This window comes from Natator depressus, chromosome 7, assembly GCF_965152275.1.
Source record: "Natator depressus isolate rNatDep1 chromosome 7, rNatDep2.hap1, whole genome shotgun sequence".
In the NCBI taxonomy this organism is placed as follows: Eukaryota; Metazoa; Chordata; order Testudines; family Cheloniidae; genus Natator; species Natator depressus.
The window spans coordinates 96,063,393-96,083,103 of record NC_134240.1 but is presented as its reverse complement, the minus strand read 5'-3'; the positions used below and the strand labels follow the sequence as shown (position 1 = coordinate 96,083,103).

The following is a 19,711-nucleotide window of genomic DNA, read 5'->3' as shown; positions in this document are numbered from 1 at the left end:
CTTATTTTGTGTATAAATCTATCGCATACTAAGAATACTGCACCCCCTCCTATACACCCATCCACTGCCTCAGCCCAGAGCCCACAACTGAACTCCCTCCCAGAGCCTTAGGCTGGTGTGGGGGGAGGACGGGACTTTGATCCGTTCTGGGCACCACCAAAAATTATACAAACCTGCTGCCCCTGCATCATAGTGATATCACAAAAAGCAAATTGGCATAGATCAGTAGTTCACAAACTCTGATTTAGCAGAACTCTTGTTGAAAGTCGTTAGAGAGTTGCCTGCTCACATCTTCTTGTTTTCAGCTGCTTCTATGAGTGCTTAGTGTCTTTATTGCAAAGAAGAGAGTGTAGGCCTCTAAAAGCATCTGGAAATTATGAGAAATAAGCATAGCTGCTTATATAAGGGACTGTTTCTGCACTGAAAAGAGGGAACAGGGGCCATCAGGGTAGAGAAATGTACAGGGAAAAAGGGAATGAGGTAACTGGGATAATATATCCAACTGAAAAGAAGACCAGATGATTGGACATCACAGCTGGGGGAGAAGAGAACCAAGCTACAGGGAAGCATCTGCAAGCAGAGAAGAGTCTCATGAGCCAGAAATATATGAGCAGGGGAGTGGTAGGAGAGACAGAAAGGGCCACAACAGATGGAAGAGGAAGTGAAAGGGGAGAAAACTTTAAAAACAAAAACAAAAAAACCCCCCCAACACTACATGTTGCATTAAAGACAGATGCACTTGCATAGTTGCCTATTACTTTCCCATGTAAGCAATTCCTGTAGCTGCCACAAGGGTGTTGTGCAGTTGTGAATAGGGAAAGGGGGTGGTTCGCCTGGTCACAGATGGATTGGGAGTTTGTCTACAAAATACATTTTCCATAAATATGTAGTTGATACCTTGGCCAGGTTTGAGACCACCTGTTATACATGATGATCCATCTTTCCATCTCAGGTGATTCTACAGCTCAGTCTAGGACACTCATGTTAGTCTAGTTTCTATGTTTTCATAGAATCATAGAATAACAGAGTTGGAAGGGACCTCTGGAGGCCATCTAGTCCAACCCCCTGCCCAGAGCAGGACCACTCCCAACTAAATCATCCCAGCCAGGGCTTTGTCAAGCCTGACCTTAAAAACTTCTAAGGAAGGGGATTCCACCACCTCCCTAGGTAACGCATTCCAGTGTTTCACCACCCTCCTAGTGAAAAAGTTTTTCCTAATATCCAACCTAAACCTCCTCCACTGCAACTTGAGACCATTACTCCTCGTCCTGTTATCTGCTGTCACTGAGAATAGTCTAGATCCATCCTCTTTGGATCCACCTTTCAGGTAGTTGAAAGCAGCTATCAAATCCCCCCTCATTCTTCTCTTCCGTAGAATACTATCTTGTATAACTTATTCTGCAGAGTCTTCTAACTGTGTTTTGCACTTGAAGTGTTGAACTAGGTGATATGAGTGGGATGATTATGATGTCACAAAGTGTATTCTGAAAGGGTGTTCTGAAACTATTGCGTATGACCCAATATTTTCATGGCAGTCAATCATTTAGTAAGACTGTACCACCTAAATGAGCTGTGTGTGAAGCAAAGTCAGTGTATTGTAACAGAGAGTGCAGTCATTTGATGCAGTACAGCAACCCATTTAGCCTCAGTAACACCATAGGCGGCGGCACACTGGTGGTGGTCCAGGTTTTGTTACTTACCACTGTGCAATATTTTTTACTTCTGTTTGGAATGTTTCACATGACATTCTGCTAAAGTATATTGCATAATTGTTCGTTCATTAGAAAGCAGTGATGTAGACATGTAATGATGTATAGAGTTGTTGCAGGGGGTCTCAAGGATCACAAGATTAACTCTAGTTTTTAGTGTTTAAAGAGAATGCAGTTCACACAGCTGAACAGACTCAAAAGAGACAAAGATACTTTTGAAATTTTTCTTGCAAGCCAGTATATGTTGTACCACACATTTCATAGAGTGGAACATGTGATCAGGGTGGAAAAGTAAATAAAATAGAGACGTTCTGGTAATGAGGCATAATTCAATGAGATCCTAACAAGGTGAACAGTTTGAAAAACACTGGTGTAGAACCGTGCTTTAGCCATATCTCTGGCTGAGGACATGTTGTGGATTATGCTCTGGGCAGGTGGTAAGCTTGAGGGAGTGCATGGATGTGGAAACTTAAAGGAAGGGAACCTGCAGAACCAGACATAATGGAGGAGGGGAATGTATTGGGAGCTAAACCAGAGAGGGGGTGAAATTCCAGAGGGAGAATTGAAGAGTTGGGGCAAACTCCAGAGAAGGAAAGTGGGGAGCTAGAGATAGTGGAACATGAGCAGAGGGGAGAAAGGGAGAGGACAGGAAAATGGAAAGAGGTGATGTAGGCACAGGGTGACCAGACGTACCAATATTAGAGGCTTTGTCTTCTATATGCAACTAGTCCCCGCTCCCCCCTTTCCCCGCCCCCTCCCAAAAAAAGTGTACCAATTTTTCACACTTGCTATCTGGTCACCTTATGTAGGGAATTGGGAGCAGGGAGGAAGATGTGTGTGGCAAACTTAAGGGAGAGCCAAGTCAGAAGGATGGGGAGAAATAATAGATTTGACGTGTTAGAGGAGCAAGAAACTTGAACAATTTGTTTACCTTGGAAGTATGTAAATGAGGTAATGAGTATTTATTGATATGCAAATTAGGCTATGTCATCACATGCACAAAATGTCCAGCTTTCCAATTTTGCAGACTTAACAGGTATGAGCAAGAGAAAAATAGGAGGAATGTGGTAAGTGCCAGAAGCACAACTGAGGAACCCTGTTGTATGGGTGGGCCCCACGTGTCTGGAAGAAATGCTTCGTGTTAATCAGACGTGGACTTTCTCCATCTGCATTGGATCAGTATTTACAAAATGATCCCTTGGAAATGTGTAGTAATTTTTAGAAAATTTCTTGGTAATCAAGGATATGGCAGAACTTGTTAGTTAGCATAAAAGAAATAAAATCTTTAGAGGTAGAATGTTTTCTGATCCATCTAACAGGTGACATACCGCTTAATATGTTTGAGACTAATTAGAACTTTTATTTGTATTACAAAACAAAATGAAAATGCTTGCCTACAATCTAGAGGTCAAATGAACATTGTCGCATGTGCAGTTAGTTTCTCTTCTGTGCAGCACAGCATGTACATTTAATTGCGGGAGGAAAGACAAAAAAAGCATCTCAGAAAGTTCCTTCTTTAATAATTTTATCTAATTACAGTAGATCTAATCCTTACTTTCAACGGAAGACTTTAGCGGAAGGGTTTAATTACAAAAATCGACAAGCCTTAAATGTTTAAAACTGGGCTTTTTTCAGATAGACCTTTGAATTGAGCTCCAAATTCCCCAAGTGAAGACGAAAACAGCTGTCTACTGTATAAATGTAACAGAACCTAGGTGTTCTTGGATTTTCTTTAAGGTATAGCTGAATGTTTCTCTAAGGTATAGCTTTACTTAAGATTTATTTGGTTCAGTGACTTCAGTTCAAGTGGAAAAGACTTGAGGGCAGCCTGGCTGGCTTAATAGGAAAAAAATCTGCTCTTTTATCATATATGAGCCTGCAGCAAGCCCTGTTAGTGACATCATGGAAACTTGTGGTATCCTGTGTATACAGTAGTAAGAAAATGTGTTGCCCACATAGACTGTCTCTTTGCTGTTATGATACAGCAACAAGCTGTGACTTGGCATGCCATTTCTAACAGACAATAATTTAAGTGGCATGTCATTATCATTTCTAAATAAAGGGACTTGAATTTTTAAAAATATGTGTTTGAGTCCAGTGAACGGGGGAGGTGTCAGAGAAACATGCTTTTCAAAACCATGTCGCCATTTCCCCTTTTAAATTTGTGACTACTCACAGTGAGTTGCATTTAAATCACCCTGAATTTGCTGAATCATTGCTTGAAATGGTATTTATACCCCATATTCTGAATATACCCAGTTCCCTAGACTGAGGCTAGAAATCTTAGGACCAAATCACGTTTACTTTACTCACATGAGATGTCAGAGAGCTTGCTTGTTAGGGAAAGCAAATGGGATTTGATATTACAAGATTATGCGAGACTTTCATATTTTGGGTATTGAGCCCAATATAAGTATCTCCTTTTTTTCTTATTGCTGGTTCTGACTATATGTTAGTGTATGGTACATAAATAGATTACTTTTAGATTTTGAAAACGATCACAGTACATTTTAGCTTTTAACATTGCCTATTACTTGTGAAGATGGACAGTATATCAGGCAATGAATTATACATTCTGTTCCCCAGAAATAAGCCATTACAATATATTGAACAACAGAATTCCTTATTATATTTGCAGTCCTTCACCTTACTTAGCAAGAGTGGGAAAATAGCCTTGTCAAAGAGGTGAGACGCCCTCTTGTAGACTACTACTTTTTGGCAAAAAAACAAGTGTGGAAATACATATAAAAAAACTTCTAGGAGCCAATTGAAATTGTAATGGTTTAAATGCTTTAAGACGATCTGTGAAAAATAGGTAATATTATGTAAAATAAATTGTACGCATTTTAAAATGTTTAAGGCTGCAGTAAAACTAATTACTATTTTTTCTTACTAAAAAAGAATCTCAGTTTTGAGGGGCAACTGTATTGTGTATGTTACACATCATAATACAATTAAAGGCCCATATTTGTGTATTGTATAATACATATTTTGTATATATGTGTTGTGTACAGTGAGATAATACATGATGTCAGAGAAAGGTACAAAGGTTTTTGAGATTTCCCAAATAACTTGCTTAGGGCACTAGACAGTTATTGGGAGACTCAGGTTCAAGTCCCTGCTCTGCCACAGACCCCCTGTGTGATCTTGTGCAAATCAGTTAGCCTCTCTGTGCCTTAATTTCCCATTGGTAAAATGGGGATAAAAGATTTTTCAGTCTGGGAGGTTGTGAGAGTTAATACACTAATAATAGTGAAGTTCTCAGCTACTATGGTAATAAAGGACATAAAAGTGACACTTCTGTCTTTAACATGATATGCATATCACCACAATATACGTGTAGGTTGAAGTACACTCACCATTGTAAAAAAAAAAAAAAAAAAAAAAAAAAAATCACTGATGAATTTTGTCAATGACTACTTTCAGCCATGATTGAGGATGATTGTGAGAAGCGTGGAGGGATGCAAATTAAGAGTATTTCACAATGCCAAGAGTTACTGAGGTAGAATTTAAGATTGTTTAGAACATAAGAATACAAGAAAGGCCATACTGGGTCAGACCAAAGCTCCATCTAGCTCGGTATCCTGTCTGCCCACAGTGGCCGGTGGCAGCTGCTTCAGAAGGATTGAACAGAGCAGGAAATCATCAAGTGATCCATCCCCTGTCGCCCATTCCCTGCTTCTGGCAAACAGAGGCTAGGGACATCATTCTGCTTGTTGTGAAATTTGGTACCATTTTGTGCAGCAGAGTACACGGGGTCCTGCATGGGAGGTAACCAACTACTAGACTACCCCCGCCCCCCCATTGTAGGGGGCTGACAGCTGAGGCCCTGAAGTTGCAGAGGTCACAAAAAAATCACGGAATCTGTGACAGACTTGTTGCCTTAACTGGGAACACAAGTTCTATAAAAGGGTAAAGTAGAAAGCTTGTTTACAAAAATAAAGAAAGTGTATGTGTGTGTGGTGGGGGTGAGTGGGGGGGGGACACCTACTTTCTGGCTGTTTTCTAGCTGGAAGAAGTTAGAAAAACAGGAAGAAGGTATGAATAATGGGTTTCCCCCACTTTCTCACACTTTTTCCTTCCCTAACCCTCCATTTTCCAACTGGGGGAAACAGTGGCAGGAGGTTGTTTTAGTTTTTGTTTTGTCTGAGAAAAAGTAGTGTGTCAAATACCAAAACTAAATGGGAAAACTAAAATTATTTGGTTTCCAAAAACTGAGACAAAACACACATCAAAATGAAGTATTTTAACAATGCTGAAATTTTCCAATCAAAATTTGTGAAAATTGGCATCCTCTTACAGAAAATTTTACAACTTTTTATGCAAAGAATTTTGACCAGCACTAATAATTTATAAAAAGATTTGTGTGATAGAACATTATGCTCAACTACGCCTATTTCAGAAACTGGGGTCCTGATTCTGAACTCATTTACACCACCTTTACACCACTAAATTTCCCTTGACTTCAGTGAAGATACTCCTGGTGTGCACCAGTCTGAGTTCAGAATAGGCCTTTGAGATGTCTTTTGCTAAAATACTAAGCTATTAACAATACAGGTATAGGGATTATTGGGCCATCTATATCGTTAAATGGCCTTTAGCCTTAACTTCTATGAATTTTAAACCCTGAAATGTTCATTATTCATTATAATGAAGAAATTGTTCATATATTATAATGGGAAAACTAATAAAAGGTAATGAAGCAGAATCAATGTGCTCCTAGCTGAGATTTATTGGTTAACTTGGAAGGAATTTTAGTAAATAATACTTTTTCTGCCAACTCTCTTCTATACTATACACTCATACTATACTGTTCACTCATTAAAAGATGTAACATATTTTAGGTATTAAGCTTCATATTTGCTATCATTTTAATCCCTCGAAGATCAGATTATGAACTGGAAGAATGTTTCCCATGCCTAAGTGGGGTGAATGTCAGACAGCAAATGCTAATACTTAGTACATTATAGAGCATACAACATTTCACTAATGTCATTGTGATCGATTCAAAAGATTGCTCTTTTACTCATTCTTCCTGCATGTGAGGGGTTACATGTCAAACATGATGCAGGTCTCTGGAACACATTTAAAACATCTTATCTTACTTGTATTTTTACTAGCTTATTAATACTTATTAGCTAGATAATTAAAGGGAGGTTATAATGAAGAAAACATTTATATCAATTAAAAAATTTTAAATGGCTTTTTTTACTCTGTGTTTATTATCAATTTAGCAATAATCAGTTGCTAAATATGTTTCTTTTCATTGTAAGACATATGTGTTTGCTTTACAAGATAAAGTAGTTGTAATTGTTTTCTAATTATGGTAATTTCATACAGCTATCTAAATGGATAAGATCAGTATCTGTTATCTAAAATTCATTTGAAACAATACATGAGACAACGTGATACAGACTAACACGGCTAGCGCTCTGAAACATGAGACAACGTGTTGCTAGAGATCACAAATGAGTTCTATTATGAATGTGGGATTTTATTTACAAGCTTGCTTTATTTGGTTAAAAATTTATCTCCAAGTTATTGAAGATAAATAACAGAAATATCCAAAACACAGTTCCAGGTAGTAGTGGGGGACTTTAACTACCCAGATGTCTCTTGGAAAAGTAATATGGCAAAACACAAAATTTCCAGTTGTTTTTTGGAGTGTGTTGGGGACAACTTTTTGTTTCAGAAAGTGGAGGAATTAAGCAGGGGAACAGCCATTTTAGTCTTCATTCTGAGCAACAGAGAGGAATTGTTAGTGAATCTGAAGATGGAAGGCAATTTGAGTGAAATTAACCAGGAAATGGTAGATTTCATGATTCTAAGGAAATGAAGGAGTGAGAGTAGCAGAATAAGGACTATGACTTCAGAAAAGCAGACTTTACCAAACTCTGAGAACTGGTAGGTAAATCTAAAGGAAAAAGGAGTTCAGGAGAGCTGGCAATTTCTCAAGGAGACAGTATTAAAGGCACAATTACCAACTATCCCGATGTAAAGGAAAGATAGGAAGAATAGTAAGAGGCCAATATGGCTCCATTATGAACTCTAATACAGTACTGTATCCTGAAAATAAAAAAAAGAATCATATAGAAAGTGGAAACATGGACAAATTCCTAAAGAGTACACAAGAATAGCACAAGCATGCAGAAACAAAATCAGAAAGTCTAAGGCACAAAATGAGTTATATCTAGGAAGAGACATAAAAAGCAACAAGAGGAGGTTCTTTAAATACATTAGGAGGAAAAGAAAGTTGTTGGTCTTCTACTAAGAAGAAAAGGAAAGCTAAAAACAGATGACATCAAGAAGGCTGAGGTGTTAATGCCCATTTTGCTTCAACCTTCACCAAAGAGGTTAATAGTGACCACATACTCAACATAATTAATATTAACAAGGGGAAGGAGTGCAAGCCAAAATAGGGAAAGGAAAGGTAAAAGAATGTTTAGATAAGTTAGATATATTCAAGTCAGCAAGGTTTGATGGAATACATCCTAGGATACTTAAGGAGCTAGCTGAAGCAATCTTGGAACCATTAGCAATTATCTTTGAGAACTTCTGGAGAATAGGTGAGGTCCCAGAAGACTGAGAAGGGCAAACATAGTACCTATTTTTAAAAATGGGAACAAAGAGGACCCGGAGAATTATAGATCAGTCTGCCTAACTTTGATACCTGGAAATATATTGGAACAAATCATTAAACAATCAATTGGTAAGCATCTGAAGAATAATAGGGTTATAAGGAATAGCCAGCATGGATTTGTCAAAAATAAATCATGCCGAACCAACCCAATTTCCTTCTACTGGCCTTGTAGATGTGGGAAGCAGTACACATGATGCATCTTAATTTTAGTAATGCTTTTGACACAGCCCCACTTGACAGTTTCGTAAACAAACTAGGAAAATGTGGTCTAGATGAAATTACTATAAAGTGGGTGCACAACTGGTTGAAAGACAATACTCAGTGGGTCGCTGTCAAACTGGGAAGGTGTTTCTAGGGGGTCCTGCAGGGGTCAGTCTGGGGTCAGGTACTATTCAGTATTTTCATTAATGACTTTGATAAAGTGAAGAGTATGCTCATAAAATTTGTGGATGACTCCAAGTCAGCAATGTGATGTCGTTGCAAAAAAGGATAATATGATTCTGGGCTGTATTAACAGGAGTGTTGTATGTAAGACACTGGGGGTAATTATCCCACTGTACTTGTAGGGTTGCCAACTTTATACTCGCAAAAAACTGAACACCCTTGCTCGGCCCCCTGTCCTGTCCCTCTTCCGAGGCCCCGCCCTCTGCTCACTCCATCCCTACTCCCTCTGTTGCTCGCTCTCACCACCTTCCTCACTCACTTGCTCATTTTCATGGGGCTGGCTCCGGGGGTGGGATGCGGGAGGAGGTGAGAGCTCCAGCTGGGGGTGCAGACTCTGGGGTGGGGCTGGGACCGAGGGGTTCGGAGGATGGGAGGGGGATCAGGGCTGGGGCAGGGGGCTGGGGCATGGGAGGGGGTCAGGGGTACAGGCTATAGGTGGTGCTTACCTCAAGCAGCTCCTGGAACCAGCGGCATGTCCCCACTCCGGCTTCTTTGTCGAGGCCCGGCCAGGTGGATCTATGCACTGCCCTGTCCGCAGGCGCTGTCCCCGCAGCTCCCATTGGCTGGGAACCACAGCTAATGGGAGCTGCGAAGCTAGTGCTTGGGGTGGGGTCAGTGTGTGGAGCCAAGGCAGGCCAGGAGCCTGACTTAGCCCCGCCGCGCCGCTGACCAGACTTTTAATGGCCCAGTCAGCAGAGATGACCGGAGCCGCCATTTCGATTGGGTGTTCCGGTCCAAAACTGGACACCTGGCAACCCGATGTACTTGGCATTGGTGAGGCTTCGGCTGGAATGCTGTGACCAGTTCTGGGCCCACACTTTAGAAAAGATGTGGACAAATTGAAGAGACTCCAGAGGACAGCCACAAAAATGATGGAAAAATTAGAAACCCTAACCTGTGAGGAAATGTTGAAAAAAACTGGGCGTGTTTAGTCTTGAAAAAAAAAATGAAAGGGGAATGTGATATCACTCTTCAAAGTATGGTTAAAGGCTGTTATAAAAGAGGACCATAATCAATTGCTCACAATGTCCACGGAAGGTAGAAGAAGTAGTAATGGGCTTAAACTGCAGCAAGGGAGATTTAGGTTAGATATTAGGAAAAACTTTCTATCTATAAGGTAGTTAAGCTCTGGAATAGACTTCCAAGGGAGGCTGAGGAATCCTCCTCATTGGAGGTTTTTAAGAACTGGTTGGACAAACACCTGTCAGGGATTGTCTAGGTTCACGAGGTCCCTTCCAGCCCTACATCTCTTTGCTTCTATAAAAAGTTGGATCTGGGTTCAGATTCTGAACGTACCCCTTACAAAGTTCACATGTCTTTTTGCCTGGGGTTTTCTTTAGGCTCATCTCTACTTCAAAATCTCATTACAATTGAGAGAGAACTGAGTGATCTGTAGCATTTATTAATATGATCTTTTTAATGCATACAGTTAACTCACTAATGCCAATTTGTGGTCTAAATAAACTGTAGTGAGGTCTATCTAAAACATCATGTATGGGAGAGAACATTTGTTATTCCCTTTGCTGTGTTAATTCTAATTTAGATTGGAACTAATTTTATTTTATATTCCTGTGGCGGCCTATTAATAACATGCAGTATTAGTGTGTGGAAGCTGTTGTGTTTTAAAACTGCTAGCACTACTTAGTTTTGTGCTTTAAGCATTGCTGAGCCCACCGGCTCCACTAATATCTGCTCTGCTCTTACTGTTGGTTTGACTGATATTGGCTGTTCCTTTAATGGGTTGACTGCCATAGATAGACAATGAATGGATCTTGACCTGCTGCTCATGGCTTGAGGGCAGATTAAAATACTGTCACTAATGATATCACTTGGAAGTGACATACTGTCTGTTGCTGATAAAAATCTGCTTATTGATTAACTCATTAGTATCTGACTGGCACTTTTCTGTAACGAATTATTTTAAAAGAGATGATAATGCCACCTTTCCCAGAATGACTGACTTGTTCAGCTGTAGAGCTGATTCACTGCTCTACATTTTGTACTGGAATTCAATTCATGCTATTGAGTTATATTGGTATGGTGGAAAGCAGTATACGGAAAGTTGGTTGGGACTTCAATTTCTCTCTTGTCTATGGACAAGCTATTGTATTTTAAATTCAGTTTAAATTTAGGGCATCGCCTCTGATCCTGATTTATGGCAAGGAGACTTAGTTGTCACAATCAGAAATAAAGGCTTTTGTTTTTCTGTCTTCAGATCAAGTGGCAGTGTGTGTCTTCATAGATACGTATTTTTCCTTAGTACTCTGGTAAAGGAAGAAACAGATTTTAAGACTTACAATAAAAAAAAGCTAGTCAAGGTTTATTTACATAACTGGAAGTGTAACTGCAACTGTTTATATTCTGTCCCTTGTGAAATCAGATTCGTAGGATTTCAGCAACAGGAGTAAGTGTGAAAAAAAGAAAACCTGTATATTATGTGATCCTTCTTCATTGTGATCTGTTGAAATTAGACATTTTAACAGTAGCCTTATCCATCCCCTGGACATTTCTGCTGCCCTTCACCACCTGTGTAGGACAAGAGCCTCTCTCTCTCTCTTCTAAGAGAGTGGGCTATGAAAACTGCCAAGTCTCACTGTGAATCAGCAGCATTAGAGCAGCAGGGAGCATGGAGTCCCAGGTGGAGAGCCTCCAGCTCCCTGGTGTCCAGGATGCAGAGAAGACTATTAATTTATTCACTCTGACTTTTAGTAAGATAGTAGGCTTTATGAAGCCAAGTCATTCTCTTGCTGTGTGTTTATACAACACCTAAAAAAATAGCCTCAACACTTACTGGGACCTTTGGATGCTACTGAAATAGAAATAATAAATAATGTGTATTCAGAATTCTAAATATGCTATGTAGTCAGTCTGTGTGCACCAGAGCATGTAAAATAACTTTATATTATGACTATTTTTCTAAAAAACTTAAATGTAACTCTGTTTTTTTTAGATTTGTCCATCTTAAATTATTTCACAAAAGACAGACCATAAATGCAGGTTGTGTAGACAGATTTTAACGTGTGCCCCAAAACACCAAGTCCAGAGTGCTCTCCATCACAAAAACCTTTTATTGTTCAATAGACAATGTTTTAGTAGCACTGGATATGTTCAGTTTGAACAAAGGCCATAAAGACAAAAAAATATAAGTCATGTTATTAGTGAGTGTTTATCTAAAACGAGTAAATTTCCAGGTGCTGCATATTTGACTTGGTGCAGGAACTTTATTGCTTTATCTAATTCAAATATTAATGAAGCATTACATTTTCTGTGCTATTTTTAAAAATGTAGTGTATTAAACAGTATACCTAATGTACAAAATAATGAAAAACAGCAATACTAAATCTCTGAATACTTTTTATTTAAGCTAAATAACTATGGCTGTTAAGAATAGCAGAATTATTTTTGCTCTCGACTAGGGTTGCCAGGCATCCGGTTTTCAACCGGAATGCCCAGTAAAAAAGGGACCCTACTCCGGACACTTTTTTATAAACTGTTTCTGTGCTGGGATTTTAATTGTCAATACTCTACTTATCCAAATGTGTGGGTTATCACTAAATTTGAGAAAGCTCAAACAGACAGTGGACTTTGTAGAATAAACCATCTACAGAGACATCAGCTTGGTAGGTGCGAATCCTTAAAAGCTCAACGCCATGTCCAAGAACTTAATTTTACATCAATTCATGGCAATGGCTAATTTAAGAGTCATATATCTTTTTTAAAACTAAATTTAGCTTAGTGCTAAATGCTAACTTAATTGCAGTTTGTAGTGTGATTGCCAGCAAAAGAGCTGCAGGGAAGAACACACATAATTGCAATGTAGGCAGAGGACATTTATAGTCAGAAGCTTAGCGTTTTTTGTTTGTCATGTGCTATGTAATTTTATTTCTAAACATAGTGTGATTTTAAAAACATGTGATGAGGTGCATGCACTCTACCCTTCTGATAGTTTTGCTTAAGTAAATCATGTAAGTTTAGACATTTGTTTGCTGTAAAATTATTGTAGTTCATTTGCAGAAATTATGTTTCTGTGATCCCTTTATGCTCTTTGCTCCCTAAAATCTGGAAGGAGCAGGGCACCTCTTCTATATAGGAAACAAGTAGGAACAGCCTCTTCCAGACTGCGAGCCTCCCATACACAAAATCAGTTTACAAGGCAAGACCAAAATCTTTCTTTTAATTTCACCTCTCTTTATCTTTCAATATGATTCATCACTTATCACTTGCAATGGTGTAATTTAGGAGCAACTTTGCTGAAGTCAGTGAGATAAAACTGGTGTAAAAACAGAATCAGGCCATATAACTTCTTTCAAAATACCCATTTTTTGTGGGATTTAAAAAAGCATTTAGGTGCCTAAGTCCTATTGACTTGCAATGGGACTTTGCACATTGGAAAATGCTACCATTTATAGATTGGAGCAGTATACGTCTTTCTAACACACATTTGAAGTCCACTCCATAACTACTCATTTTTCACTTATGCATACTACTATCCTGTACAAAAGTGTTTTAACATGGGATTAAAGTATAGAAACCATTTAAAGAAAAACATGTTACATCAGTGCAATGCCCTACATACAGTTTAGTATAAGGGTGCTTGACTAGTTACAAGAAATTCTGCTCAGGATTATTGCAGATTCAACCAGATCACTTTCAAGGTGACTATGCTGATGAGAAAGAGACTGGTGATGTTTGCATTTTAGTCATAAGTTACAGTATAGTGCTTTTGAACCAAGGCCATTTTTTAACAATCTTTTTCTCTTTTCTCCATTTCATTGCTATGTGAATTAATGAAATAACTTGGAAGGAAACCATACTTATATTAGTGAGATACTATTCTCCTTTAAAGAATCAGGTTTCCATTCACTTAGGACAGTGGTCCCCGAACTTTTTACCTGGCGCTCCCCCTTATCCCTGTCCACACCTCCCCTCCCTGTGAAGCTGTGGCTGGGAGCAGGGCCGTGTTTCCGAGGTGGGGGCACGCAGGCGAGGTAAGGGGGCAAAGGGTTGCGGTGAAGCCTCGGCGGCCAGCTGGGGCCCTGGGCATGGGGCCGGCGGCCGGAGCCTTGAGTTCCGGGTGTGGGGCCAGCAGCCGGAGCCGAGGCCAGGAGCGGAGCTGGGTGGAACTCCCTCTCCACCCCCTGTGGGTCCCAGCCATGCCCCCCCCAACATTCCTCCATGCACCCCACAGTTTGGGGACCTCTTACTTAGTAACTGACCTAGAATAGCATATTTGCTGCTCAAAAGATCAATTCCACCTATAAATTTAGGTGCAGGAACGGAGTGATAGATAATTGAAATCTGAGGCACTAATCTAAAGCAGTTGGTATTCTGTTACTGAAATTTAACTATTACTGTCTTTGGCTCCTGGGTTCCCCACCTGTGTGAAAGCATATGTGGTTAACAAATGAAGACCCAAAATCTGTAGTTCTGCTTTAAGTGTGGAGTTTGCACATTTTCTCCCTTGGGGTTGGCAGGCTGGGCAGGCAGGGGTGGGTATTACAGGAGGACAGAAAGTGGGCGAGAATTTGGGGGCCATTACAGCCCCAAAAATTTAAACTTCAGGCAGCTGAACAGTCAAGTTTTGTGAGTAGAGAACATGGTCCTCTAATTCACCATTTGTTTCTGGACTTTTTATTAGATAGAATAATGCACAAAATGATTAATGGAGAAGGCAGTAGACTGGAGAAGAAATTGTGTTTAAGTGAAGGGGGGGGCTCTGAAATTTTGTTCTTAGACATGCCAAATAAATGTTCTGGCCCAGATCTTAGAAATATAGGACTGGAAGGGACCTCGATAGGTCATCTAGTCCAGTCCCCTGAATTCCTGGCAGGACTAAGTATTATCTAGACCATCCCTGAAAGGTGTTTGTCTAACTTGTTCTTCTGTCATACCTGCATCCAAATCTACACGTGGAGGCTTGGTGGAAAGAGGGCCAGCTGTGTCCGCATTGCAGTGTCCTCTCTACCCCATACCGTGTAGAGGGGCCTTCATGATCCAGGGATGCAGATTGGGCAACTTGAGGGACGTAGTGGGTTGGGTGGGAGTGGGGCTGAGGAGGACACACAGTTCCCCTTCTTTCTAGCCATATAGATTCCCTGAAAAAGAAATTACAGTCTGAGGCGGTAGTCTCTCTTCCATCATGCCAGAGGCCAGAGCTGATGTGAAAGTTTATAGCCACTGCATTGATGGCCCTCTGGCCTCAGACAGATCTCTGTGAACTGGGAAGCTATCAAATTTAGCAGCAAGTCCCATAGTCTTTTCCACAGGAGCCAGATCCTACCTTCTCTGATGTAACAATAGAGGGAGGAGCTCTGTGAGGGTATCTTTGCAGAGATTTCCCTTTTATTCCCTTCTCCCAAGTTATGCCCCTGGGCAGGGTGGTCTGGACCGTATTAGAACCCTGTAGTTTTGTATATTTTAACTTTACTAAAATATTTTTACTCAAAACAGGTTAAAATATTAAATTAAAAGTATTGGTTTAACTTTTGGGAGTTAGTTATAAAATAATCGATTTCATTGCCTGGTTTTGCAGGAACTGCAGTATCGTCTTACAAATGTGATAGAAATATGTTTTTTGTTCAGTGTCATTGTTGGTACTGTGTATTGTGCTAAACACAATGTTACTTGCACGGTATAGCTGACAAAAATGACTCAATTAATAGTGTGGCCTTAACCATTCAGTTCACAAATCCTAGTCGTTTTGCACTCTGCTGGACAAGGAGGTCAGACCTCTGGTTACCAATTTAGAGTAATGCAATTTTGTCAAGATTACAGATCACCATTAAGTTGCTAAACCACTGGTTATTTCTGATAGCTAATCTGTATTCACCAGGAAATTCCAATAATATACAGTGAAAGAATGGCTGCTGAAAATAAAAAAGGATGTGTTTTAAAGTCTCAGTGCTTCTAGATAACTTGTGAATGCTACTGAGTTCCTTTATTCCAGATTAGTGTATGTGGTACTTAGGGCTGGAGAATTAGAACATAAGAATGGCCATACTGGATCAGACCAAAGGTCCATCTAGCCCAGTATCCTGTTTTCCAACAGTGGCCAATGCCAGGTGCCCCAGAGGGAATGAACAGAACAGGTAATCATCAAGTGATCCATCCCCTGTTGCCCATTCTCAGCTTCTGGCAGAGGCTAGGGACGCTATCCCTGTCCATGCTGGCTAATAGCCATTGGTGGCCCTCACCTCCATAAATTTATCTAGTTCTTTTTTGAACCCTGTTATTGCTATTAACATAACCTGTGCCTAGGCTAGTTAGAGATTTCCCCCCAGTAGTTCTGCCAGCAGTCAATTGACAGTGGCATGCCCCCTCATGGGAATTCCATGAGGCATTGTATCTCAGGTACAGGAAGAATGTGGCCAATGTACCTACTTTCCAACAGAGTATAGTATCCCACATCTTGGAGCGCTTGGGTAGGAGGTGCAGAAAAGAATGAGCGGAACCATAGTAAGGTTATTTGCTGTGCCTCTGCCAACTCCTGCAGTTGTCAAAAACACCTTATGATGAAAGTGGTGTAAGACTGAGCCAGGTTAGGAGGCATATATGTCCTCTGACTATTTCCCCGAGGGAGATAGTCAACTGTTGTGATTAGCCATGTCATGGTCAGGTCTGAAGCCTGAAGGAGCTTCTGTGTGTCACACATTGCTGAAGTTGGTCTGCCACCATCTTCACAAAAGTCTTTTATAGGATAGTAAGTTCTGAATCTGGATGAATTCACCGTTATTAGTCTTTCTCAGCAAAAATACTTTGTGTTTAGTATGTTTTCCAAAGCCTTTTGTCTTTCAGTATTGGCTAATAACCTATTGCATTTCTAGCATTGGATTTTTTTTTAAAGCTAATAGAGTATAAAAAACCTCAGACCAACAATAAAGCACATATTTTGTTAATTTTCTTTTTGCAGTTCAGTACTGTGAGCACTTGTTCACTCTTGAATTTTTTTATTTAAACTCCTTTGCTCCTATTTTTTTCTTCAGCTTGGTTGAAAAATAGAAACGCCTATGGATATAGAGATAAAATCTTCCCATTTCTCCCAGTTTTGCCAAATCCATGCATTCAAAAATCAAAACTCAAGCCCCAAATTGCAATGAGATCAGCTTAATCATGATGTTTTTAAAATAAATTATTGGACTTTAAAAAAATATTATGTGTCTTCTGGTTTTTGAGCCTTCTGAGAGAAAAGTGTGATTGTTTCAGGTTCAAAGTCCAATCTTAAATGTGTCTGCAAAAATGCAGATTTCCATGTCTGCTCTGTACACATTGCTTAATTTTTAAATGAATGCTGACAATGTGCAAAGCTAACTGGTGCTCACTGAGGGTAGATTAGTATGTGCTGTGGGCAATTATATTGGTCAGTTAGAAGCTACTCATGTTCTATAGTGATTGGGGCCATATAAGCACCTAACTAGACAGACCTATATTGAAAATACCTGCTGTGCTGCAGCTAGGTGGATGAGACGATGCATATGCTTGTATGTCTGGGGACAAGGGCTACAAAATTGTATTTTCTGGAAAGTAAATATTAACTTAAAAAGTCTTTTTGAAATTTAAAGTCAGTACAGTAGAACCTCAGAGTTATGAACACCTCAGGAATGGAGGCTGTTCGTAACTCTGAAATGTTTGTAACTCTGAACAAAACGTAATGGTGGTTCTTTTAAAAGTTTACAGCTGAACAGTCATTTAACACAGCTTTGAAACTTTACAATGCGGAAGAAGAATGATGCTTTTAACCATCTTAATTTAAATGAAATAGGCACAGAAACAGATTCCTTACCTTGCAAAATCTTTTTTTAACTTTCCCTTTTTTTAAGCAGTTTACATTTAACCCAGTACTGTACAGTATTCACTTTTTTTTTGTCTTTGCTCTCTCGTTGCATATTTCCTGTTCCAATGAGGTATGTGGTTGATTGGTCAGTTCGTAACTCTGAGGTTCTACTGTATCTTGTATTCTGAAGCTAGTAAAGTTATACATTTACAAAGATCATTTCCAATATTTTGATAATTCTGCCAGTTGTTTGGTTTTGTATCTAACAGGCATTAGCTGAAAGAAATCCTATTAATTAAACATTACATATTTAGTCTTACTTCATATATGCCATATTTTAATAGTTGTGGATATAGCTTTGCTAATATTTGTAACTTATGTTCATTTATTTCAGATTGTACATACACACAAGCCACACTTTATGGCTTTACACTGTCAAGAGTTTGGTGGAAAAAACTATGAAGCTTCCATGTCTCATGTGGACAAGTTCGTTAAGTAAGTAACTGGAAAGGTGCATTTCTATCCTAGTACATGATTTCTGCTTGGAAGTGTAACAAATATTAATGGATAACATCTTATCCTGTAAGATACTGAGTGTCCTTAACTCCCATTGACTTAATTTCATAGAATTGGGCAATGGTCTTGTGAAGGTATGCTAATTTGTTGTAATACCGCTACGAGTCTGTAGTGAAGTCTGGCACAAATTTAAGGCTTCATTTTCAGTTCAGGTTTCAGAGTAGCAGCCGTGTTAGTCTATATCCTCAAAAAGAAAAGGAGAACTTGTGGCACCTTAGAAACTAACAAATTTATTTGAGCATAAGCTTTCGAGAGCTACAGCTCACTTCATCGGATGCATTCAGTGGAAAATACAGTGGGGAGATTTATATACACAGAGAACATGAAACAATGGGTGTTACCGTACACACTGTTAATTCAATTAATTTAATTTGCAAACTGGATACAATTAATTTAAGCTTGAATAAAGACTGGGAGTGGATGGGTTATTACACAAAGTAAAACTATTTCCCCATGTTTATTCCTCCCCCCTGCCCCCCCCCCCCAGCCATTCCTCAGACGTTCTTATCAACTGCTGGAAATGGCCCACTTGATTATCAGTACAAAAGGTCCTCCCCCCCACCCCCCCGCACTCTCCTGCTGGTAATAGCTCACCTTAAGTGATCACTCTTGTTACAGTGTGTATGGTGACACCCATTGTTTCATGTTCTCTGTGTATATAAATCTCCCCACTGTATTTTCCACTGAATGCATCCGATGAAGTGAGCTGTAGCTCACAAAAGCTTATGCTCAAATAAATTTGTTAGTCTCTAAGGTGCCACAAGTCCTCCTTTTTTTTTTCCAGTTCAGAGTCTCTGCACTCATTACTGCATATTTAGATGTGGCATATGTTTTTTTCAGAAGCACAATACTACTGTTTTTTGAGGTATGTGCTGATGACCTCTGTGTATCTGATATTAAAATCTGGACCTTGGATCATTTGTTTTCATGCAGCAATTTCAAGTTTGCTAATATACTTTCGCTTCTCAGTTAACAAAAATGATATTTAATTCTGTTGAAGGTAATTGGCCTTTAACATGAGGCATGGTCTGCACTTAAAAGTTAGGTCGACATAGCTAAATGGATCAAGGTATGAAAAATCCACACTCCTGATCAATGTAGCTCTGCTGACCTGACTCCCATCACATAGGCAGCTATGTCAATGGAAAAATGTTTGTTGATGTGACTGCCACTATTTGGGTAGATGATGTAGCTACACTGATGGGAAAACTTCTTCTGTCGGTGTAGGCTGCGTCTACGCTATGGGGTTATGCCAACATAGCTACGACAATGTAATATGTAGTATAAACATACACTTAGGTAAATAGATACTGTTACCTCAGTATTAACAGAATTACCTACATGTACTATAAGGGGAATACTTAAGGACTATTTCAGATGGTAAGATAGGTGTAACAGAGTGGTCTGCCCTTTTAAGGACCAGCGGCTTGGGGCCAGCCAGCTCTGTTCATTAATCAGATGCAGCTGAGGGGGAAACAGGTGTTCCTTATGAAGAGCAGTGCTGTCATCAAGATGGGGGAAGCAAGAGCAGCAGGGAAGTCCCTGGGAGAGGCTGCCAGAGTCTGCTGGGGC

At 39.7% G+C, this 19,711-nt stretch overlaps 1 protein-coding gene across 3 annotated transcripts in view; it reads left to right on the top strand.

The window, feature by feature from the left end:
* Nucleotides 1-19,711, top strand: part of INPP5A (inositol polyphosphate-5-phosphatase A) — a 419,434-nt gene that overhangs the window by 124,187 nt on the left and 275,536 nt on the right. For all 3 annotated transcript variants that reach the window (XM_074959113.1, XM_074959111.1, XM_074959112.1), the window contains exon 3: nt 17,958-18,058. In XM_074959113.1, the coding sequence (XP_074815214.1) occupies nt 17,958-18,058 (101 nt within the window). The remainder of the gene's footprint in view (nt 1-17,957; nt 18,059-19,711) is intronic.